At 38.8% G+C, this 25,238-nt stretch overlaps 1 protein-coding gene across 1 annotated transcript in view; it reads right to left on the bottom strand.

Annotated features, from left to right (window-relative positions):
- The window catches only part of YES1 (YES proto-oncogene 1, Src family tyrosine kinase), a 50,706-nt gene that overhangs the window by 15,941 nt on the left and 9,527 nt on the right, over nucleotides 1-25,238 (bottom strand). Inside the window, exon 2 of the mRNA XM_082753828.1 lies at nucleotides 3,013-3,285. Coding sequence (XP_082609954.1) covers nucleotides 3,013-3,277 — 265 coding nt within the window. The 5' untranslated portion in view covers nucleotides 3,278-3,285. The remainder of the gene's footprint in view (nucleotides 1-3,012; nucleotides 3,286-25,238) is intronic.

Genomic DNA, 25,238 nt, shown 5'->3' with positions numbered 1-25,238 from the left:
GGTCTCCCTCTGTAGAGCTGCTTTCCAGCAGGTCAGTGCCCAGACTGTAGTGGTGCTTGGGGTTATTCCTCCGTAGGTGCAGGGCCCTGCACTTGCCTTTATTGAATTTCATGAGGTTCCCCACCGCCTAACTCTCCAGCCTGTCCAGGTCTCTCTGAATGACCACTAAGCACTATGGTGGATCAGCCACTCCTCCCAGTTTTGTATCATCAGCAAACTTGCTGAAGGTGCACACTCTACTCCATCATCCAGGTCCACTGATGAATATACTGAACAAGACTGCACAATGCTGACACTGCTAGCAAAAGGCCTCCAACTAGATGCTGTACCACTGAGCACAACCCTCTGAGCTCTGCCATCCAGCCAGTTCACAATCCACCTCACCATCCACTCACCTAACCTACTCTTCCTGAGCTTGCCTATGAAGATGTTATGGGAGACAGCATTCAAAACCCTGTATCAGAGTAATGAAACAGTGTATTCAAGTGTAAACAATGCAATAAGAAAATTATCATTATTTGTGAGCTCAATTATTTGTAAGAAAGAACTGAAAAAGCTTATGTACAATCCTTGTAAAGTTTTGCTTTCAACACTTCAGCTATCATAAAACATCTTTATTTTCACTCACAAGTGTAATTTACTCCACAGCAAAGAAAAATAAAGTGCTTCAGGCAAACAGCATCGGCACAGAATATTTTAAACAGATACAGCCCAAATGATTTTTAAGTCTCTTGCAGATGTTTTCTTTGTGAATTACGAGTTGTTCAAGATATGTGGGATCAAAACTTTTCCCTTAAAGAGAATCCTCTCATTAGTGCCGACTTTTCATCCTCTAATCTAGGACTGGTTTTGGAGAAGACTTTACTTTCTTATTCAGCATAAGGACTAGAGAGCCCTACTGCATACATAGCTGCATAGAAGGCAAGAATGACAGTCAATTATTCTGCTGTGATTTTCAGAAATATTCTGTGAATTCGTAGTGTCCTATGACTGAGAACGTGTAGTACAGGAGCAGCGCAACTAACTCACGTTTCTTCTCCTTTTCTGCTCTAGAAGAATAAAAGAATGCTCAACTCTTTTTCAGCCTCACTACCAGCTATGATGACAACCGTATCGTCCTTTTATCAGACATCACTGATGGGCTGGATAAGTACTACTGACACTTATGCCCTGTTTGACAAGCCCATCTATTCTCCTCTCTTGCAAAACAAAGGGCTCCAGAATGTGATCTAGTGTTTTATTTGTGACAAAGACTGGAAGCTTATAGCCAGATGAAGTTTGTCATTTAATCCATTCACAAAAATACCTAGTTTTGATTGATTTGAAAATCAGAAGTGGATCTATCAAACAACTGCTGATCCAATTTTTATTTAAAAAATAAATAAAGGAGAGAGTGTGTGTTTGAGGACGGACTGGTTTAGCAAAACAAGGGAATAATTAAGTATGAACTATCATTTTACCTGATCATAAAATGATTGCAGCATTCACCCAAATCAACTTGCTTGCAAGTAACTGAATGCACACTAATGAGATTCAAGCCTATCTTTTCATGAGAAGTCCCTTCTGTTGACTCTGATCCAAGATACAACATGCTTAAGTACTAACAGGAACAGAGACAGGCAAGAAAACAGCCCTGCTGGTCTAGGCAGAAAAAGATTTATGGTATCCGGGGGGGCTACATTCCTGATGTCTGGTAATGCCCAGGAGTGCCTGCATGCACCGCAGGAGATTCCCATGTGAAAGAACCAGATCTAGCAAGAAGTAATACACAGGGGTTTCTTGGAGGATATGAAGATTTCTGTAAGCATGCTAAATAAAAATAAAGGCTGCCATTACTTCAGTTTTACACATGTTCATCCAAAAAGGATTCAGAGCAGGCTCAAAAACTTTAAGACATTATAGATGTTCTTTTTTTTTTTTTTTTTTTTTTTAAGAATTCCCGAATAGGGAATATGACATAATCATTACTTGACAATTCATATTTTATTTTCCTGAATTTCTTAATGTCAAGGCCACAGTGGATTTTCATGAATCTCAAATTTTTTGTGCTTAGAAATTTTTAGATGCTACTGCAGCCAACATTTTAATGTTACTGCAGCAAAGATTTTACCACTATAACTGTGCTAACAACAGAATTTTGTAGGAAAACTAGAAGTAGACTAATAAAGAATTATTTACCATATTTTATGAAGTGTCTGCATAAGGTTTCTTCCCTCTCTCTCAAGTAAAAAGTAAATGACAGTTTCCTCTCAAAAATATCCATCAAAACTAAGTGAACTACTGAGATTACCCATGAGCACAAAAATAGTGTTTTTTAATGAAGTTTTATGATTTTGATATCAAGTGTATATTGCTTTTAAATGCTGTATCTTTAGAGACTTTGTGTCAGCCAAGGTCTCCACACCTTGTAAATTCTACCTTCTATATATCCAAATTTGCTTTTAATATGACCCTCAACAATGAGAATTCTACTCTTTTGTTTTACATTGCTCATATATTTAATAACTTTATAAAAAACAGATTTCATGCTGCCTTAATGTAAATAACTTACAGCTAATCAAAAGATCTGAAAAACAGTTTAAATCAAAGTATCAGCTTCCAGCTTCCCAAATTTTAGATGCTTTACCTTTTGTCTCTCTCTCCAGAAGTTTAAAGCCATTATTGCATGTGCATCCCTTCAAGAGCGTAGAATTTCTAAAACATTTTTATCGTCTACTCTTATTACTGCTTTTAGTGTGTCAAGTATCTGTGTGCTGTGGTTCTAAAAAAAACCCAAAGCCAAAAAAAAAAAAGACAACCACCAAGCCCGAGTTACTGGTGGGTATGGGCTGAATTATTATCTGAGCAGTAAAGATACTAAAAATCAAAAAGCTCTAAAACGCAATTGACTTGAAATTTGAAATTTATTTCTGTGTGGCAAGGGGTAGTAGAATTTTTTTTTTTTTTTTTTTACTATGACTGTGAAGCTTACATATAAATAGCAACACAAAAAGAATTTTTTGTAATACTGACCTGTTAAAGTACTAGGATATGGACTTGGCACAGCTGAAAACGAAGACGATGCTCCTCCAAAGGGTGTCATTCCTGAGGGCCCTCCAAAAGGAGTCATGGAATGACTGTTAAAATTAACTGCTGATCCCTTTATTGCCGGCGACTGTGTTGCTTGGCTGGAGTCTGACCCGTAATGGCTGACGTGGGAACTAACAGGTTCTGGAGTGTTATCAGTCCTGTATTTCATGGCCGGACCTTTATCTTCCTTGCTTTTAATGCACCCCATGATTGCTTCTGTGAGAACAAGAGGAAAAAATTAGTTCTAGATTTCACATCTTTTGCTAGTTAATACAGAAGACTCCCCCAAAGTTACTGAAAATGTCGATTTATTGATGTTTACAAAAAACAAACAAGCAAAAGAATCCCTCCAGCAACTTCTACTATGTGCAGGTTATAAATGCCAGTATTAACGCACTCTGGAATAAGATCTAAGCCATTCCTGGACTAGACGGGACACAATCATTTCCCCCTATCACAACACAATCATTTCCCCCTACCACAACACATAAAAACATGACATTTGAATTATTCTTCACCCCAGATTCTTGCTGGACTGTACAAGGCAAACAAACAAACAAAAAAAAACAACAAAAAGGCAGCCGGACAGAGGAGGAAGTCACCAAAGACTTCTACAGCAGAAACCTGGGGAAGACCAGGAATTCTGAGCAGAGGTGACAAGTACGGGGCGATGTAAGCCATGATACAAGGGAAACAAGCGGGGCACCCCTGTTCTCTTTTTTAAGCACTTGTGCAATAAGGTCCAGAGCTGCTGATGGCATAACAACTAAGGATAGCTTTAAAGAGGTAAAGAAGTTTCCATCCATTTCCAGCCCCCCGAATGCAACTCACAAATAAATCCATAATATCCATTGCCATGGGATAGGATTAAGCTCAGTGCTGAAGCTGAATTAAAAAAAAATTACAAGAGTAATTAGAATATCCGTGGTAGCTTAGAAACTGATCTGCACCCTGGCAGGCGACGATTTATGGCCCTGGCAGCCCAGGATGGCCACAAATTTCCATTAGAGGCAGACCGTGCCAGAGCTGCTTACTGCAGGGACACCTCTTACCTGATGACAGTCATCAGAGAGCAGACATGTCAGAAACAATTAAAATTACCATGTCGTAAGAAGTCACCACCTGTCATTTATCAGGTGGTGACAACTGATAGTGGGCATTTTATAGCTTCCCCAGCTGGGAAACAAATCAGAGAGATTTGGAGAGGAGCCTGTTTTAGATGCAAGGCTAGTCTGACATGAAAATTTCTGTGTTCTTGGGGAAAAAAAAAAAAACAACAACAAAAAAAAACACCAAAAGCATTAAACCTCCCTACTTTAACCTCAAACATAGAAAATTCTAAAAAAAAATAGGAAATTAATTCTCTAACAAATCAATTTAAAAATAATACATCAATCTGAAAGCACTAAAAATATTTCTTCCCATAATTGCAACAGCAGTTTCATGGATTCTTTAGCTAGGTGTCCGGAAAACTGTTTCCCATTATATATCTAATTATTTTTCCCTTTCAGTTCTCTTTTACCTTATTGACTATTAGATACTTAAATCTAGAACAAAGTAAATCTTCCTTAAAAGCAAATACTGCCTTAATATAGTCACAAAGAGAAAACTTAGTTTTCCAATCTAAAAGTTTTCTCATTTCCTTTGTGTAACTACTACAATATTAAAAATGCTGCAATTTCCTCAAGAACCTTCAACCAAAGTTCTTGGAAAAAAGAACATCCATAGCTACTGAAACACCACATAAAATTTAAAACTAAGAATATTCATCTGACATTTCAGTCCCTAACACTAATGTGTTACAGAGAACTACTGCTGCAGAAACAAGAAGCAACAAAGTCAAATAACTGCATTTTAAAAATCTCACCTAAGGGTTTCATGTGGAATAATGAATCATCATAAAAGCAAACCTTATTTTTTTTTTCTACTTCTGCTATTATTATTGCCGACCTGTTCTATTAACATTTGGGCACAATTAATAACTCACATACCTACATAAAGAATGTAACGTGTCTAAATACCTTCAGAAGGAAGCATTATAATAGAAAAGCTAGTTAGCAATTCATGATATAAGTGGATCAAACACACAAAACACATCCTTTTCATTTTGTTTCTCTACATCTATAAAATAGACACTGTAGTTTGAAGCACATTTTTTTGGTTGTTTGGCTGCTGTCTGTGAATTCTTGACTTAGTTTCTTTGATTCTCCTTAAATAACTGCAATCAAAGTTTTCTGTAAACAGGGAATACAAGTCCAAACACCTTTGAGAAAATGTGTTTGGAAATCGCACCGATTCCCTACCTTTGGTTAAAAAAAAAAAATTAAACATCATGCATGATTAAAAAGTAGTTATGTTAATAAGTAAATTAAAAGGTAAAGGTAGGAACATTCGTACATGTTCATCACAAATATTTTTCCTCCAGTATTTCTGGCATTTGGTTAACTTGTAACAGGCTGACAAGACTTCCAGATTTAGAAAAAAAAAAAAAAAAAGAGAGAAAAAAAGATAGAAGCAAGTTCACAAGACTGGTGGATTCTGCCCACACTAAGTGACAGTAGTATTGCATGCTTCAATTATAACTAATATCACCCATATGTGCTCATGTCCTTCGGTGGTTGTTAGCAGTAAAAAGTTACCATTGGTGTACTTCAAAGCAATGAAAAGCCCTTACTGAAGACCTGAGTTCATTCTAGAGAAATGTCTCTTTCTCTTGCTTCTTCCCTCCCCACCCATTTCACTGCTAAGGTGATCTTCAGTCAGGGGTAAAAGGGATTAACAATGGAGATTCAATCAGCACTTCAAAGAGACTGACGTTCAGAAATAGGCAAACAAAAATGTAATCATTCTTCTATTTTTATAATTGCATACCCACTAAACAAAATCACAGAAGCAAGATAATTTGTTTTTGAAAGCCAAAAACATAGGTGGAAAAAAATTCTGTAAAATGCTGCATATGAATTTATGAGGAGAAAAGACAGGGATGATGGCATAAAGGGTGAGTAGTAGGGAAGAAACTGCCCACACAATGGAAGGAAAAAAAAAAAGCTTTATTACTGTTTAGCCTTGCAATATATACTGGATAATAATAATAATAATAAAAAAAAACTAAGCAGCTGGTAGTGTTTTTGTTTCTTCTGGTACTGCATTTGTTATTAAAAATGTATGTAACTGGAATAACTTACAACAATTTTCATTACTCTTTGACCAGAAACAAAACACTAAGAACTATGTTTCTGCCGTAATCATGGCTCTTTCTGAAGCACCAAATTCTTTTTTGGAAACAGAAATATAAGAAGTTCCTGTTGGCTCTGCTGCAGTCAGTCCATCTATTCAAAGAAATGCTGATCCAAGGTAAGTAATCCATAAGCCACAGATCCATTCCCATTAGTTAAACCCTTATTGTAGATCAGACAGAGTAACTTCAGTGGCTTTTTCTTTCTTTGAACAAATACTTTCCAGTGTGCCAATGCGTTTGGTAGGTGGGTTAGGAGTCAGCTTGCTAGAGGACTAGCAGGAGAGCACAGTCTGAAAGGCCTGGAGTGAAACCACAGATGTCTTGTCCTGCTATCTAGATGGAAACAATCCTGCATTAGAATGCTTTCAAGAAGCAGAAGCTAAAATGATTACTGGAAGGATGGATGAAGGTTAGCAGGATGCCCACAAAAATCAATAGAATGAGTGTATGCCAGAAAGTAGTCGTCATCAAATACGATTTTAGTGACATCTAATTTGACTTGGGATTTTAGAAGAAGTCATACAAAGGGCAGAAGTTCATTGCCTTTCAATACTCTACAAACACCTCAATAACAAAGGCATCTTAACAAGCCCTCTGTCAAACAGAGAGCTCCAAGAAAGTCAATTCTGCCCCCTTATCTTCCTGAGTATTTTACAGCAGAGTGCTAGATCACAAGGAAAACACTGTTTAAAAAATCAAAAGGTATGGCTAGTAAAGCCTTTGTGTTTTGTGCTTTCATTTCAGAAGGATGACCTACCAGCCCCCCAAAAACCAAGTTTTTCCTCAAGAGCTGTCATACCCTCAGGTACTGACAAACCATTCCCTTAGGGAATCTGCAGCCTTGATATCCATCCAGCCCAGAGGTGGGTGCCACAAGGGAATCCACCCATTCATTAAATGCACCTTTGTTCCTTCCTGTTGATAGTTACTGACGTTATTTATTCACTGGTTCATCGGGATTCAAGGTTTCTTGGGAGTGCTTCAACAAAGGTCTCCTGCTGGCATGAACGAACATTAGGTGGATAAACCAACAATGCAACAACTAGCGTTCCCAGAGCAAAGCAGTCTGCAAATAACCTCAAAACCATGTATTATTTCCACTTCCTTCAAATTCTACCCATCGGCATCAAGATTTTGAGGGACATAGGTTAGCCTCTGAAATCCTGAAGACCAAAAGCCTCATGTTTGTTCTGCTTGCTGTCACTGATTTAATAACAAAACCTATTCACTATGAAAAAAAAAAAAATCAAGAAAAGTAAGGAGTTTCCTCTAGGGTCCAAACTGAAGGTATTCTGCTCTCTCACTTTTGTTACGAACCATCACTTCCAGTCCTCTCGAGACTTCATCACTACCTAAGGCAGCAAACGGCAGCCACACAAAGAGGCTCTAACACGCTGCAAAGGGAAAGATGCTCTAGGGAGTTGTTCTCTATTCAGCCTCTTCACTAAATCAGGTACTAGAACCATACAGGGAATAAATGCAAGAGGTAGGGAAAAAAGAAAAATCAGTAAGGGGGATGATAGAATGTAACACTTCTTTTCCCCACTCCTTTCAATTACTGAAAATGCCCACATAGCTGAAAAGAGCACCTAAGTCCTTTTTCACTATAAAGAGGAGTCATTATAAGAACTCTGGAGAAGTCAAATCTCTTTCAAGAAGAATACAGCAAGACTGCAAGTATCTTTATTCCTAAAAAATAAAAACAAAAACTCTATGCTACGTAATATAAAAAAGAATTTCATTTGAGATTCACAAATTGCCAATAAAATGACCAAAAAAGTAAAGATTCCCACTGCTACTCTACTTTCGTTTCTCAGTATTAACAACAAAAATAGTCTCTATCGATAAAAGTAGCATCTTCAGTTCTCAAATGTGAAAAATGTCCTCCACAAAAAAAGTCCTCTGAAGTTTTAAATAGAGCCATGATCTGAAGTTATTAAAGTTTCATGCAGTAACGAAGACAGGATATTCTGCAGAAAGTACACTAATGGATCCATTAGCTAACAGCTGACTATTTGCTTAAACAAGTGCAGAGCTGACTCCGTATGTCACCAGAGACATGCAACCTCTGCTGGCTTTTTGTGCACCAGGCAAACAATGCGAAGCATTCACCAAACAGGTGGTTTCAGATGGCAGCATGTAAAACTCATTTATTAGGAGTGACACAGACTGAACGAAATGAAAATAATCAGAAAAGAGGCTAGTAACCCTTTTGGCCAATGCTATTGCATTCAACTAACTCCATTTTAAAATTCACTGCTTTGATATGAAAATATTATTATTTTTATAACTTTTTTTTTTTTAAACACAAAGCAATCCACTATGTAGGTAAAGAAGAAATACACTAAAGAACAACCAAAACTAGTTTGTGTTCTTTGCACAGTGTACACAGTTTTCATTCTCAAATTATGTACTTTTTACCATGCGATAGTTTATCTTCTATAAGCTGTCGTAACTTGCAAAGTTTCCTTATTTCACTACGAACAACCCATGACATTTCAAAGAATGATGTTCCACGGGATACAGTTTTATAATTAGCAGTAACATTAGCATAATGACACCTCAGACAGTCTGTATGATTATGCATTTAAAGTGCCACTGACATGACCTTGTAGTTAATGATCTAATACGGAGCGAAAAGTGAAGATAAAGGAAGAAGCGTAAAACAAGACATTGAAGCAAGGACTTAGGCTATTACAATTTCAATGTTTACCACTCATCTGAGCATAAGTCTCTCCAGAAAAATAACTATAAACCAGCACTATTAGATCTTAGGTTGCTCATACATTAAAATATTCATTTAAATAAATCTTGTCCTTTATCACTAACTAGAAACCTTTGATCCTAATGTTTCTACAGACCAAATCCTGCTTTCAGTATGACTGCAAAAACATATTCAAGGAGAAATTATGAGGCTCCCGTGGCAATGCTTTTGATTTCATAGAAGCAGAACAAACTCCAGCTTGGTTGCTAATAAAGCTATGGCTAAGAGAACTAGCATAGCAAGTAGAGGACACTGCACAAAGAGAAAAAAATAGTACAGAATTCCTTTTATAACTGGAAATTTTGTGTATTTCAGAGAATTAAAAGCTGTTGCAAGTTTTACATATTTCTGTTCTATCTCCTACTTCTTACAGAAATCAGATTAAAAAAATTACATTAAATTAATGACATTGAGTGTGGCTGGAGGAACTAGCTGGCAAGATCATTACAACTGTGCTCTGAAGGAACACCAGATCTCAAAATACTGCCTGAAAATTTAATATAAGCAGGAATTGCATGAGAAAGAATTAAGTCCTTCAATCTTTCCCATTCTCTAATGATTTCTTAGCATTTTGGCATGGAAGATGAGTCTGATGATATGTGCTTCTTCTGAGGCTTGACTGGCTTACATACATGTGGGACACTTGCCCACATATATCAGATTTTGGACATACAGTCTATGAAGGAGAACGAGGATTTCCAGACCTCCAATTTGAATTGTCCCAGACAAAGGCTTCTCTCCAGAAGAAACACCTTCTGTTGTTGGAACTAACAGGTAGGAGGAGACGGAGCTGCTCCAGAGGGCAGCACTACCCTCATCCCAATCCACACCAGGCCCTATCATCCAACTGCACGGCTCCATCGGATGTCAGGTTACAGAGGTAAAGGAACAAATAACTGCTGCAACAAAAACATTTAGTGACCAGAATGGAAATAAGGATTATCAGTGTGGTCATGTCAAGGAAAATATGAGAATTCGCAGTTTTCCCTCTCAGTCACACTCTTGTTCTTTCTGGACAAAATATGTAGGATCTCCTCCCACTCCTTATGTACTTGGACAGCTCAAGCTGTTGAGGTGGTCCTTCATTTTAAAGACAGGCAAAAGTTTTGGGGGCATATAGGAGAAAATGATTGTGTCATGGATGACACATGGCCTCCTCTGCAAAATATATGCTCATAAAACTGTTTATAATCACAGTTTTGCCTACACTATCTGAGATAACGTAGGTTTGCTTTGACTACATATTATATGACAACATATCATATGACAACATAACTTCTCAATACTCTCTGCAGCTTTTCAGTACTTAAAGGGGGATTATAAAAAAGATTGTGAATGACTTTTTTGCTCAGGCAGTCATTGACAGGACAAGGGGGAATGGTTTTAAACTAAAGAGGGGAGATTTAGATTAGAGGTTAGGAGAAATTCTTCACTCAGAGGGTGGCGAGGCAGTGGCACAGGCTGTCCAGAGAAGCTGAGGATGCCCCATCCCTGGAGGTGCTCAAGGCCAGGCTGGATGGGGCTTTGGGCAGCCCCAAAGTCTGGTGGGTGGGATCCCTGTCCATAGCAAGGGGGCTGGAACTGGGTGATCTTGAAGGCTCCTTCCAACCCAAGCTGTTCTATGGTTCTGTGATAGCAAATAAAAATGTTTTTTCCAACCAGAGTAATGCATGCTCAGGAAAGACAGACTGGAGGTGGAAGACAGCAAGCCTACTCTAATTTTAATGACTTTTCTAACAAAAGATGACCTAGCTTAATATCCTGTCTTCAGTACTGGCCTTTGCCTCCAACCAAGAGCTCCCCATTCACCACATGTCTGGGCACAGCCTCTGACAACCAAGTAGGCTATCTTTTTGTAGGAAGAGTGACCAGCAGTGGATGCCTTGGAAGAAGAGAGGAGCAGGATAAGCACAGGCTGAAATATCCTCAGTCTTCACTGATCCACTCAGGAATTCCAGTCAGATGGAAATGAGCAACTTCACTACACTGGAAAAGTCCTGCAGGTACGAACCAGCTAATGGATTTAAACCAATGTGTTCATGAAACACATGGATAAGATTTCAAACTCCACTTCAGCTGGAAGCTGCCCACCTTGCGTGCAAGGTAACAGAAAGCAGGAAAGAAAGCAGGTGCTGGGAGGAAAAGCAAACAAAAAAACAGCACCACAAACCCACCCATACTAGGTAGAGCCTAGCCAGACTGAGCCAGAAGGAACTGCTTCTAAATTTCATAGCACAGCAAAGACAAAATCATCAAATTTTAATGTTTAAGCTCATTAAAAAAAAAAAAAAAAAAAAAAAAAAAAAAAAAAACAAACTACAAATTGCTATGCAGAACTTTTATTTTAAGAAAGTTTATGTTTTTGGGATCTGCTCTGAATTTTCAGTGGAGTCAGCAAAGTGTTTGTATCCAGAAAGAGTAGAAAATAATTTGTTTTTTTATACATCCAACAAAGACCTGCCAACAATTCTAAGGCAGATGATGCAAAAATGGATACACAACACTGAGATTAATTTTCTTTATTCCAGAGGTCAAGATCACAAGGGAGAGATTAACTGAAATATCAGAACTGCAAAAGCAATTTTATGTGCTGAAATATATAATGCATATACATGAAGCTATTTTTAAATTTAGAGTTATAATGTCAAGCCATACAATTCGAAGCCTTTAGCACACCAGGAAATTTTCTCTGACAACAGACAATACCACAGACAAAACAGCCAATATATTGTCTAGACAGCATTATTGCTGCTCCATTGTCTTGAGCATTTAAGCTCACAGTCAATAAATAAATTCAAGCAGAAAAGGACAATTTAGTGCAACAGCTATTTATACTCACTAATTTGTAAATAATTAGAATTATCTTGAAAACTCAAAGCCTGAAATATTCAAGAAGTCTCTCCAAAAGAATGTTTCGGATGACAGCAAGATGCATGTCATAACTTGTCAAGCTGTCTAGTCTATTTCAGACAGGATTTACGAACTTATTTATAAACAGAAAGATTTTGTTTTCATTGAATCGTATTCGGAAAAGAACAAAAAGTATGCCTGGTATCACATAATACTTTTAGAGACACCATTTCCAACTATTCTATTTAAGTATATTACTTCAGAAAAAGATGCCTCCGGAAGTAATTTTAAAAGCACATTTTATATATTGTTTACTAAAATAATTGTGCTGTTTTTAGCAAGATGCATACAGCTTTCCCAAGGGAAGTCTGTGTTAGACAAAAATTGAAGTGAAATTTCTGCAGTAGAAGAACAATTTGCAGCTTTTTTGTTCTGAAAAATTCTGTGAAAACTTAAGGAGTCATTTTTTTCAAAGTTCAGTTGTGAACTACATGCAAAAAATAGGCTACAAAAAGTGCAAGCTCACAGAAGTACAGAACGGACTTGCAGATAAAGTGACAATTACATGTTAAGATGAGAAAAAAGAGGAATTTAGTAATAGCAACACTCCAGCTGCTACTTCATTTACTCACTGTTAGTCAACTAAATACTAAAGAAAGGACCAGTCACAGCAATTTAGAAAGTGAACCCCCCAAAAAAAGATGTTATAATAAATGATTGTTACATCCACCCAATGTATAACACAGGAACAGTGCTAAGGAATCTGATGGAACTTAATTAATTTGGTGTGTGTTTGACACAACAGTTACTTTACATTTGCACATACCTGCTTTGCAGAGTTGAGTTTTTACAGCTACTGTTTGCCAAATGTCACTCTAAGCTGAAAGCACATTCCCCTTTATTCTAAAGCTATTTTATCCTCACTAACGTAATTGACATGATTAGCATGTTAACAAAAATCAGTAATTAAAGTATTTAAATCCAATTACTGATAAAACGTTACAGCTCATTTATTCAAAGACCATAGACCCAGATCTCCTTCAGCAATTAGTTCTTTGCTGAACAACAGGAATTTCAGGAAGCCAGCTGGAAAACATCACCCTTTTGACTAAAACAAAAAGTAAAAGTATGCATAAACAATTACAACCAGACATGTACGCTCTTCTTCGTGATTCAATAGCTTGTGTTTCCCTTTGCACATAAAAAAAATAAGCGAAGAGTGCAATTATATTGTAAAGAAATTCAAAACTAAACAAAAAAAAAAAAAAAGGAAGATGACACCTGCTAAATAATAGTCTTATTAAAAGGGAAGAGCTGGATGATGTTTTAACTAAACAAGAATTATAACCCTAATAGCTATCATTACGGCTGTTATGTTACTTTCTATAGTGACAGATCTAATAGCTGTCATAGGAAAGAAGACCAGAAGAAATTATCTTAATTAGCTAGTCATGCATCTTGCACAATAGAGGCCATAGGGCTGCGCTAAATTCATTTCTCTTTTTGTGTGTTTTTAGAAGTACCCACACGCTCAAATTCATTCCATTTCAATATGACCTGTTATGAGAAGTCCACCCACACTGGACAAGTACCACGTTTTAAACACGGTAACCTCTAGAATACGTGCCCTGTATCACACTTGTGCCACCTTTGCCTGAGAGCCCCACCAGCACCAAATCTCCATTCCCTCTGCACGCAGGCTCCTGGGCACCCTGCCCAGGGGACCTCCAGAGGGCCCTTCCCACCTCAGCCACATCATTCTCTGGGCATTTCAGGACTCTCACCCTTCCCTCTGGTAAGTGTGATGCATTTCACTCAAACGCAGTTCTGTGAGTGGCTTTCCAGACAATCTCATCTTCTCCAAGCCCCCTCAGTTTTTTTCAGTGCTTTCTTTTAGCAGGGATCTCCAGGCACAGATACAGCACTCCAGGTAAGAAATATTCTTCCTCATCGTTCTTTGAGATCGTAGTATTTATTTCAGCTGTAGCCACTGTCTTACGATTCTCAGGGATTTTTTAGCGAACAGAAACTCCCTCATCTTGAAAGCAGAGCCCTCATCCTTCTAGCTATACATATATTACATGTTGCTGTACAAAGCAGCCCCAGACTCTCATCTAATCCAGATTATTCTAATAATGGAGCTGTGAGGCAGAAATGGAAAAAGAAAAAAAAATCACTCATCTGCAATCAGAGACAACTGGACATGGTAAGAGCAGAGTCTCACCGCTACCCTGCCTAGGGCTTCTTACACATGCCCCCAGTACTGCACAGTCCCATTCATAATGTTCCCTACAAGCACTTGGCACTGCTTTGCAACAAGCATGGAGCTCGGCCATACAGCTCTCTGGTTCCTAAATTCCACAGTACACACACTGCAGAAAGCATCTGCTTTGTCTTGGGAGCCAGGAAAGCATTCACTTTCCTTTTGTACTGGGAGGCTAAACTGGATTATTTGCACACCACATCACTTGTCCCAGCCCAGGGCTGGCTCCTGCAAAGTAGGAGTGAGTATCCTCTCTCTTCAACAGGTGAAGTTTTGTTCTGAATGTGGGCATTTCAGAAGCAATTTGTGAGCCTGCTACCAAAAAAGAAATAAAAAAAATCTTAATTCTTTGCTTTCAAAAGCAAGGTGCTGTTTTCCCTCATGTTCATGCTGATTTTTTTGCCTAAAGGGATCAAAATACTCAACTCTTTCCAGCTCGAGACTAGCAATTAGAGTGGCATGTACAGGATGTACCAAGCCTGCAATGATGACATGTAATGGAAAACCACACAGCGCTCACTTCCCATTTCTCCTTTGTTTTCCTTTAGATGGATCTTCTGCTGATTTTTCCTTACCACTTAAAACTGCTCACAGGACTTAAAAAAAAAAAAAAAAAAAAAAAAAAGTTGAAGTTTTCAGGCATCTTCTAAAGATATGTTAAAGATTACAGCAGTTATCTAGTTATCTGTAAAGGGTTTTCCACACTTGGCAACAGATCTTCCCTTTAATTTACCATTTTGCAGCTCAGATTACTCACTAACATGCAGCCAACAAAATCTGAGCGTGAAACTCCAAGTGAGCAACACATGAACCACGTTATCAGTCACCAGTGTGCAAAGTGAAAACAACCGACAACAAGCTGGCTGCTGCACATGCTGCAGAAGAGGAACATAAGAGAGAAGGGTATGAAGAGGTACCACTGGAGTGCTATGGGTTCTTACTAGAAAAAGAATCAGAAAGAATATCCGTAATCAACAAAGAACAATAGAAAAGTTTTATTTTGAGGTGGTATTTCATGTAGTAAGTATTGTTCACTTACAATAATGTACACCACTGTACAAGGACATCCTTCAGTTTTTATCTGTAGATTCTGATAATGCTACTCTAAACAAGCAGGCAAAATGCCTTAGCCTTTTTTGTTTTGTTTTCAGTCATTCTGGTACTTATTTTTCAGAGCACACAATTTATATTTAAAGATTCACTTCAAGCTAACTACTGTCCGGTAGCAAATTTTCACATTCCTACCCAGTACGCAGAGCAGAGCTCTTTTGACTTGAAGAGTATAAGCAGAAGGAAGGGCAATTTCCATTTTAATAAAACGTGAAAGGTGGAAACACCAAAAGGTGAGGGGGGAAGATGGCCAGGGTTCAGCAAAACACATGCATGTCAAACGACTTACGCCTCGGTAACTCCTGGCAGTTATTTACATTTTGGTCACAGGTCAGAAGGATTTAAATTCTGAGTAACACCGAAGGAAACAAATTAATGACATTTAGAAAGAATTAGTGCTGCCAAAAATAGAAAGATTGTGATGCCAGAACTCATGCTCTTCAAACATCAGCAGTGTGCTTAAAAGAGCTGAAGTATGTACACAACAGCAGAGCTGAGAAGCTCCAACAGAAACTTTCTGTGAAACTGTTTATTAAAAACGAGTAAGATTTTAAAAAGCATTTAAAATATATTTTTTTTTTTCTCCCACAGGTTAACTTCAAGACCCAATTCTGTGAATTTTTAAAGCCCGTCTTCTAGACTAAACACCAACTGCTGGAAAACAAGTTCTGCTGTTCGGAGCCATTTGTGGGTGGCTCGCTGCCAGAGCGCCCTGCTACTCACCACCAGTAACAGCAACAGTGATAACCCTGGGGCCGAGCAGCATTAGCAGAGGTAAATACCTGCACCTTCAGCCACCAGGGGCACGTTGGCATGGTTCATTCACGAAGACTGGCAAAATTACACAGTGCAATGGTGTTCTCTATCTGAGAAACGCTCTGCGAGTGTTAAGGACAGGCCAGCAGAGTGCTTCATCTGTCCTTTTCTGCGGCACGTCATAGTTGTGGCTTCTGACTTTTGCTATTTTTGTTGCAGAGCCGAGAAGCGTTTTACATCCTTGTTGGTCCAAGTAAGGAGTGCACAAGAAATGCGTCCGACACCCAGCTCCCCGCTGTGAGCCGCAATAACCCTGCAGTTCTGAGCTCCCAGTTACCATTTTATCCCTGAGCTCATAGTGAGGGGCTCCTTTTCCCTTGGTGTTTCTATCTGGTGCTTTAAAATTCACAACAAGGAAAACGTTTGAAAAAATGCACATTTATCTAGGCTCATATAACCCGAGATGATGATGTGAGTTATTTTCTACCCCCAAACTACTTGTCTACGATGTCAAGATGGATATAGGAAATGAAAAATATTAACTACAGTGGAGAAAAAGCCCAACACAACAACCCTGACAAAACTCTGTCAGCTTTTGATATGTAGCTGAACATAAATATAATGAATAGGATAGAAAAGTAGAAGTATACAGTACAATATCCTCCTCCCTCCCCCCCAACCCATCCCAAGATATAAGGATAGAGTCTGGTAGTAGGACTTGATTAGTGTGATCAAGAAGATAAAGTTGCCACAAATGATGACATAAAAAGCAGAATTCCCCAAGGGGAATAAAAAGAAAAGATTTCCCCTGAAAGGAAGTAAGACCTATAAACAAGGAGAAAGAAGTTTAGGGGAGGAGGCAGGCATGGGCAGGGGACTGAGAGTATTCAAGCATGATGCAGTGCATGAGCATGGCACAGCATTAAAAGTTCTTAAAAATAATTAAAAAAAAAAAAAAAAAAAAAAAAAAAAAAGGATTTGAGCTATTCCAAGCGTCAACTTCAGAGAAATCAAAACAAAAATTAAGAAAGGTATCTGTATACCCGTCTCTCAGCCTGGAAAATCTGAAGACTCGAGTACCTGTGCATGAGCTTCCTGTGCAACCAACGGAGAGATATGGGCTGCTCTGGAGAGGGAGCAACTCTAAGGGCACCTGAAGAGGCTTTTGTGTTTGTTTTTTGTTTGGCTTTGTTGATTTTTTTTTTTCGCTAATATTTAAAAAAGTTTAGAGCATAAAGAAAATTGTATTATATGCCCTGCTCTTCTCATTATGCCAGTCAAAAGCAAAATAAAATAAAACCAGTCAGCAACACAACCGTTTGCCTAATTTTAAGCATCTACCTCCGCAAGGCTATGCGAATATACCCTAATTGTCAAGTTTCAAATGTGCCATAAAAGCAGAAAAGCTTCAGAAAACACAAGGCACGAACTAGGATACAGAGGATTTTAAACTAGGATTTTAAACCTCTGAAAACTAACTCATGGGAGAAAACAAAAGACTCCTACTCAACTGCTGTGCCAGTCAAGCTAGTGTCCTTTTTAAAAACTCCCTAGCTTAAACAAATGACATTTATACTCAGCAATGGACTTCAGGTGGAATTCATCTTCCAAATTTAGAGATCTTGCTCAGGATGAGATGAATCATGCAGTGGAAGTGCTTATTTCTCTCCACTGACTATAAAGGGAGCCTACAGAACCAGCTCACACACAGGCAGCCGAAGCTGGGGTTTGCCAACCTGCCTCCTGATAGCTGATGCTGAAGTTCACGTTGTACAGCATGCTTAATGGTGCCATCTATTACTGAATCAAAGAGTTAAGCTGGAAAACTTTTCTTTCAAGAAGGTGAGAAGCAGCACTGCCCTAAATTAGCACCTGGAATTAGCTTAAGCTAGGTGCAAATGTTAGCACCCACTACTATTTTTCCCTCGCACCACAGTTAGAGTTCTCTTCATATAAAAACAAGCACATCTTTCAAATAAAAACCCCAGACATCTGACATCTTACTACAAGCTGTAACACCTGCTGAATATGAAATTATTATTTTAAAGTAATGAAACCACACAGAGAAAGCTTTATAAAATTATACATAACTAGATGAAAATACTAAGATTAATAATTGCCTAAACTCAGCCTTAATTGTTTCTATGGAAAACATGGACCTGGGATTCAAAACCAGTGCCATGCTAAGGTACATTATTAAATTAAAATTATCACTTAAGATTGAATCAAAGAGTAATAAAATCATCTGAGTTTTGCAGCTGCCATATTTAGAAGAGAGCAGCTATATTAAATAGCAGTCTCTTCTTTCAAATAGCATGAATCTGCTCCAATGCAGTACTTCTGTCCAGCACAAAGTACGTCTTCTTTATATTACTCCTCCACTTACAAGTAGAGAGCTCTCTCTGGTCCCTGCAGAAACAAAGAACTGTATTTTTCATCAATAAACTGGTCACATACAACATGGAGATACAGGGTGCTGAGTATGTCTGTGGGAGGGCAGGGCAAGACGAAATCACTGCAAAAGAGTCTGAAGGGACAGCAGGAATAACCAGCCTACAGACAGCCCAGGCCATGCATTTGTTTCATCAGTACCCACTCAAAAATGCCTCTTTCCCAAAATACCTCTTTCCCCAAAGGGCCTCTGTTGTGCATGGAGCATGAGATAGATGCGACTGGAAGGGCATCCGTTAAATAACCTAAAAAATACTAGGCAACAGAAACAGGACAAAGTCATATGAAATTAATCCACTGTCTGACATGTGCCAGCAGTCTTCTCCCTGCCCTGAACATGACCCTGGCTTTGTGGAGACTGCGTGTTTTGGTGGAAAATACATGGTCACACAGAGATTACGTAGCCTATGGACCTAAACCACCTCCTACATAAGTTAGTATCTCGTTACGGCCCAATGTTTGAGTGCTACTGGTTGTAAGGATTCTGGAAAATGAGTCAACAGAGGAATTAAGAGAAAAAAAAAAAAAAAAAAAGAAAGCAAGCTTTACAACAAAGGAATGCTGTACTGACAGGATCAAAAGGTCCATTCAAATACTCTCTCACTAACAGTAGCTGATACTAGATATCTAGAGAAGCATGGAAGAACATGATAAATATACAGCAATACTTCTGCTGAATACTCCTTAGTTGAGGAGCCTCCAACATCCTCCAACAGTTTACAGAAGTAGGATTTCCTGAACAAGCAGGTATTTGCAATTGAGGATTTTTCCTCCATGTTGACATCAGCGCTGAGGGGAAGCGTTTAGCCTCCTTAAATTCCTGAGGCAAGAAGCTCTATAGCTGAATTACACGTTCTGTCAAGAACCACCTCCTTTTGTCTGTTTTCAATTCATCAGCTGCTAGTTTCATTAGATACCTCTTGGTGTGTGCGCGCTAAAAAAAGACAGCGAATAAACACTCCCTATTTATGTCCCCTTTGCTACTGATCACTTTACAGAACTCTACCACACCATTTCTCAGTTGTTTCTTCCACCCAAAAGAATTCACGTTGTTCCTCTTACACAAATTGTTTCCTATTAGTTCCATATTTGCTCTTCCGTAACATTTCAATTATGTTCTGAAACTATGGTTGATTTTTATTTTTAATTGTCTTAAGAAGTAGTAGGGGTGAGTGGGGCAGAACTACATAAAATAATTCATGACTTTAAAAAAAACAAACAACAGAACAGTATAATTACTAGTCTCTCTTTATTTTCTAAACATTTTTAACCTTTGTCTGTTTTTGACATCAATGCTGAAGGACAACAGTCAGCTTTAACCTCATCTTCTTAGATGTGAAGGTAAGCTTGCTCCCCTACTCCTCCAGAATGCACCACATTAAGCTATTGAGGGGAAACAACTTCTGCTATTTTAATGTCCAGTTGCTGAGCTTTATCAAGTCCTTAAGGGCTGTTATGGTCTGCCTTTGTGTCTACTACCTGTCAGTAGACTCTGTGAGCTCACCTTTCTCCCATGTCCATCATGAACATGAATGTTCCCCATGAACAAAACTGTGGAGAATAATTACTCAGGACTCCTCTCTACTCCAACTCTCTGTCTTTTATTTTAGTCTGCAATTTAGCCACATGAAGCCCTTTTTCCATATCCAATGGCTGCTTACTTTCTTCAAAGGTTTTTGGTTGGGGCCCTTGTCAAATGACTGTTGGAAATCCAAATGAACTATTTCTGTCAGGTCTTACTTATTCATGTGCTTGCTGACACCTTCAAAAAGCTCCAATGAATCTGCAAAACATGACATCCCTTCGTAGCAGGCTCCTTACTCTTCCTCAACAAACTATGTTTATCATGTTGTCTTCCATTATTATTTTTATTGATTTACTTGGCACAGGTGTCAGGCTTACTGATCCCCAAATCTCTCCTGAAGCCTTTTTAAAAAAAAAATAATAAATAAATAAATCAGTGTTACATACAGATTAAACCACAGCAAATAAATGATTCTGTATCTTCACTAGATGGTGTCTTTGTTGCTTACTGTGTATGGTAAGTACAATGTTCCTTTGCTTGCTTGCAGTTTGGAAAGCTAGACTTACAGGGTATAAGCATAAATGCAAGCCTCCAGATAGAGATGTGTATGTTTTTTATTTTCCTCAGTTTAAACAGTATTTTTGGGGAGATCAGTACATGATAAAGATTTACTTTAATGGTAATGCGACAAAGATTTAGTTGCATCAAAAGAACTCTCTTGTCTTTCCAGTCTGGAAATTATAGCCCCATAAATATGCACTGCTGCGCAGCTGGAGCTAGTCAACTATTTAAGAGTGGTCCTAATCACCAGGAGACACAAACAAATGTGTAAAAACACAGTTATTCATCTATAAATGAGATACTGTTCAAAGGGAAGTATAACTTCTAACATCTTGCTTGAAGACAGGAATTGAGAACTTCTGCAGCAATTATAACCAACAACCAGGCAACCTGAGAGAAGGACTACACTGAGCCAATTTTTAATATACACAAGTATTTTTATCCTTACCAATGGTTTGAAATTGCAGCTTCATTTTACAAGGTTGCTAAACGCTCTCTGAATTGCAAGTTGAAGCTCACCCAATTTTTCTTCAGGACAGTGCTGTCATTTTCTACTCACAAGTCCACAGACAGAGCTGAAAGTGAGTCCCATCTGAGTCAACTCATCAGGTGCCTTTTTCTGATGCAAGCTGAAAAGTTTCATATGTGCCTGCCTGTGACAGGTTTCCTTGTGACCGTATTTCTAATATAATAGCATATATAAACACACATGCAAGTTTCAGATTCCTTTTCCTCCCTCTCTACATTTTCTATTAGTTTAACAGAAGTTTGTAGTTCTAACACCAACACGACGACAGTATAGATTCAACAATTCACGGTGTTTAACCAAATGTATGGAGGGAAATAAACCAAAAAAACACCTCTTCACCATCAGTAGACAACATTGGAGCAAGTATAGAGTTCACATTCTAAGTTTTTACAACATTAAGGAACAACAACAAAAAGATGATGCTATCACAGATGTTGAAAAAACACCTGTCCAAGCAGGAGATGAAAACTTTTCTGCCACTTAAAAGCCTCTGGTGCTGCTCAGCCTTCCAGGCAGCAGAGAAACATATCTGCCTTTAAATACCTGTGTTTTGTTAAAATTCAATTACGACACTTATTTCTGCATCACTTTTATTCCTTACATAAAAACTATCCTGAAGAGGTAAAGATGGAAAGGACACCTGCAGGTTGTCTACTCCAACTCTCCTGCTCAAAGCCACGTCCACCACTGCGAGTTGGTAAGGGCTGTATCCACTTACTTTCTAAGTTATGAGCACGGATGGAGATGACACAACCTTTCTGGACCACCTGTCCAGTGTTTAATAACCCTTACAATATTTTTATTATATCTATATGGAATTTCCCATATTATGATTTGTGCCCGTTGCCTCTTGTCCTGTCACTGGACATTACTGAGAAGAGCCTAGCCCTGTCCTCTTTACTCACCCAGCATTTCGGCCTGTTTCTAGCCCCCCTCAGCATGATTTCCCCTCCATAAATGCACGCTATGCTGACAGCTCCCAACCACCTTCCAGCTCGTTGTACTTGGAAATTATTCCGGCTCCCGTTCTTCGCCTTTTCCAAACTAAATATTTTTTCACATCTATACAAATACACACGCTCATTAGTAGTTGCACATCCAATAGCTGGGATGTCCTTAAAACAACAAAAATCTCACGCCGCTCCTTAAAAAACTGCTTAGTCCAGCTAGGCACTGAAATAACAATGCTTCTTTTTTCTCTGGCAAATGTATCTGAACCGATAGAAATGCTGTTGCAGCTGTAATGGCCAAATGATCTCAGAGAAGTGAGGAAAACACCCCCACCCCCCAAACACACTCCTTACTTACTGGTGGGAAGAGAGAAGTTCACCAGGCACACTGTATGACAATCGTGCCTACAAGAGCTTTTATCTCCTTTAGAGGATACATTTAAATTGGGAAAAAATTAAATTTAAATAAAGCATTTTGTTAAAAACATCCTCTCTGCAGATCCAGTTTTATTCTTGTATTTTGTCGTTGCTCTTGACAGAAGTAGCTCCCCTTCACAGATGCCCTGGCCTCCCAGCAATAGAGCCATGAGGAATTTTAGGAAGCATCTTCTCCACGTTTTTTTTCCTGCAACTGTTTTTCCACTTTCTGTCTTCCCTTCAGACTGCAGTGAAGACAATTATCAGCCCACAAACTGTGCTAAGAAGGTGCCTTGTGCATACACCATCACTCCAATGAAGGGCAGGTTTGGTACTGCCCAGTATGTGTATCCAGAACATGAGCATCCTTTCAAACCCACTACAAATTCATCAAAAAACTTTCTCCCACAAAGAAATGCTGCAGCATTCCTAAACCTCAACCAGCTTTAAACATTTCCAGGTGCTGGATAAGGCAGGAGCTGTGTGGCTAACTGGTGGCTCAGCTCTGCAAGCCTTACAGGGACAGCAGGCTGCAGTTGTGGTTTTGTACCGTATTATGCATCCGACTAAGTGCTTCAAACACAAGCTGTGGCATTACACTGCACTGGAAGAGCAGATTACAACACGAATCCTGTATTCTTTCACCAATTTAGTGATGTACTGCCAAAAAAAAAAGGAGCCCATTATAAAAGCTATGTTGTACATTTGGCCAGGGCACGTCTTCTATGGTTTTGATAGACCAAGGATGATCGCCTAACAATAGTTCCTAGGATATTCATACCCGCTGCAGTGAAGTGGTTGGCTAAAATATTTTAAACAAATTTGGACATACTCCCAATGAGATTATAACAATTTTCAGGCAGCTGAGACCTTGGGCCAACACTAGTTGACAGCATCCATTTAAAAACTCTTTCACACTTGTGCAAAGTTAAATCAACTTGGCACGGGCTCTGGTAGCCAATTGTCTCCTTAAAGTATGAGCTCTATTCATGCCATTGAATTGCTGCATTAAGGGGACAGTTGGCTGGCATGGGGAGGCTTGGGCTGATTGACAATGTGCTTTAGTCACAAAGAAGTTGCAGCAAGAGTTTCTAAAAACCAAAAGAAGCAGTTAGGACGCTGAATAGACGAAGCTAGCTGAAGACAACAAAAGTACAGGATGTTTCCGGGAAGAAGCCCGTGCTTCAATAACCTTCCTAACTACGACTGATCTTAAAGCCCTTTTTAGGTTTTGCTCTGTAAACGTAGCACCTCAAGTATGACAGCAAATTTTAGTTTGCTGCTTAACCCCACCCCAGCTAAATATTGCAGCAGCAGCCAGGATTCGGGGAATTTTTCTTTTTGCAGAGCTGCGAAAGCTGAAACAGCTTACAACGCCGTGCATCTGCATTCTTCCCACTGATGGGATTTCATTTTGCTTGTGAAACATTAATAAAGGAATGCTGAACAGCATTTAAGCACTCATTCTACGATTATTCTAAGGAGATTACAACGCGCCAGCCCTTCTTCCCTTTGTGGAGCTTCAAAGAGGCAATAAAAGAAAGCCATCCAGTTGCTTAGGTCAAAATAGTTGCAGAGATTTGAATTAATTCGCGATCCCCAACAGATCCTAGCAGCACTGAAAGAAAGACTTGATAAGCAAAATTGACACACGATACATTTTACATGAAGTATTACACAATAGGACATGAGTAATCACTGCATTTCAGTTCATTCTGCAAATTCTCTCCCTTGTTTGTGTACACAACACAGACAACACCACGGAGTAAGGCACAAAAGAGATGCCAAAGCCGCTATTGTCAATTGTGGAAGTCACTGAAATTACTCCGCATACCCCTGGTAAACACACAGGCTGACATCCAGCTCAGCTTCTGCTGTGAGTGAATCTCCTTCCCACCTCAGCAAGACCACGGAGAGCCCCTCAGAACAGCAGCCCTGATGCTGAGGCTACGTGAAGCAGGTAGAAAACACAGAAGCCCCCCAAACCCCACACCACTAGCAGTATAAATTATATCAAATTTAAATGGCATATAGAGCCCTTTAAGCGACTGAGAAGGTGAATGGCTTGAAAATTTGCTAACAGTTTAGAAAGTGTTTGCGTTTTCTCCTCCTATTTCTTACATCGCACACGCACAAGAGTTCATAAACAGGTTGCGGCTTTCCGGTGCTAAAAGATTGATACTGTAAAACATCCCTAGTCAAAAGTAAGTGACATCTGAAATTGCTCAGTGCAGTGAATCAGAACAACCGATTCTATCTAACTGGAAAAAGGAAAAAAACTTCTTTGATTCAGTGCTAAATGAGCCTAGCTGTTTGAGACAGCAGATCCAATTTCATTGCCTGTAAAGGCAGGCCACACTTCTTTGTCTTCATTTTATACTCCAGTGAAGCCTACTTCAATACAGTTGCCTCCACTTATCCTTTTTGGTCCTTTTATGTACAGCTAATCCAACTCTCCCTGAAGTCAAGAGGAATTTTGCACTTAACTTCAACGTGAAAAAGGATCAGGTCCTAGAACAGCAAAACTAAAATATCTGTGAATAAGAACAGATTCGTGTTTTTCTACTTCCTAAGTAGTTGAAAAAAAAAAAAAAAAACATACAACCGATTTGATGAAGTGAACAATCCAAAATGGAAAGAAGTCTGATTACCACTTCAGTTTAAAGCACATGAGAAATTGTTTAATATGGCAAGGTTTTAAAAATAATAATAGTAATTCCAATTTTCTGGCTGCAGAACTGCATCATTTAATGCA

The sequence above is a fragment of the Aythya marila genome (assembly GCF_965140915.1).
Source record: "Aythya marila genome assembly, chromosome: 2".
NCBI lineage: Eukaryota > Metazoa > Chordata > Aves > Anseriformes > Anatidae > Aythya > Aythya marila.
Note: the sequence above shows the minus strand (reverse complement) of the source record. Positions and strands in the feature narration are given on the sequence as shown.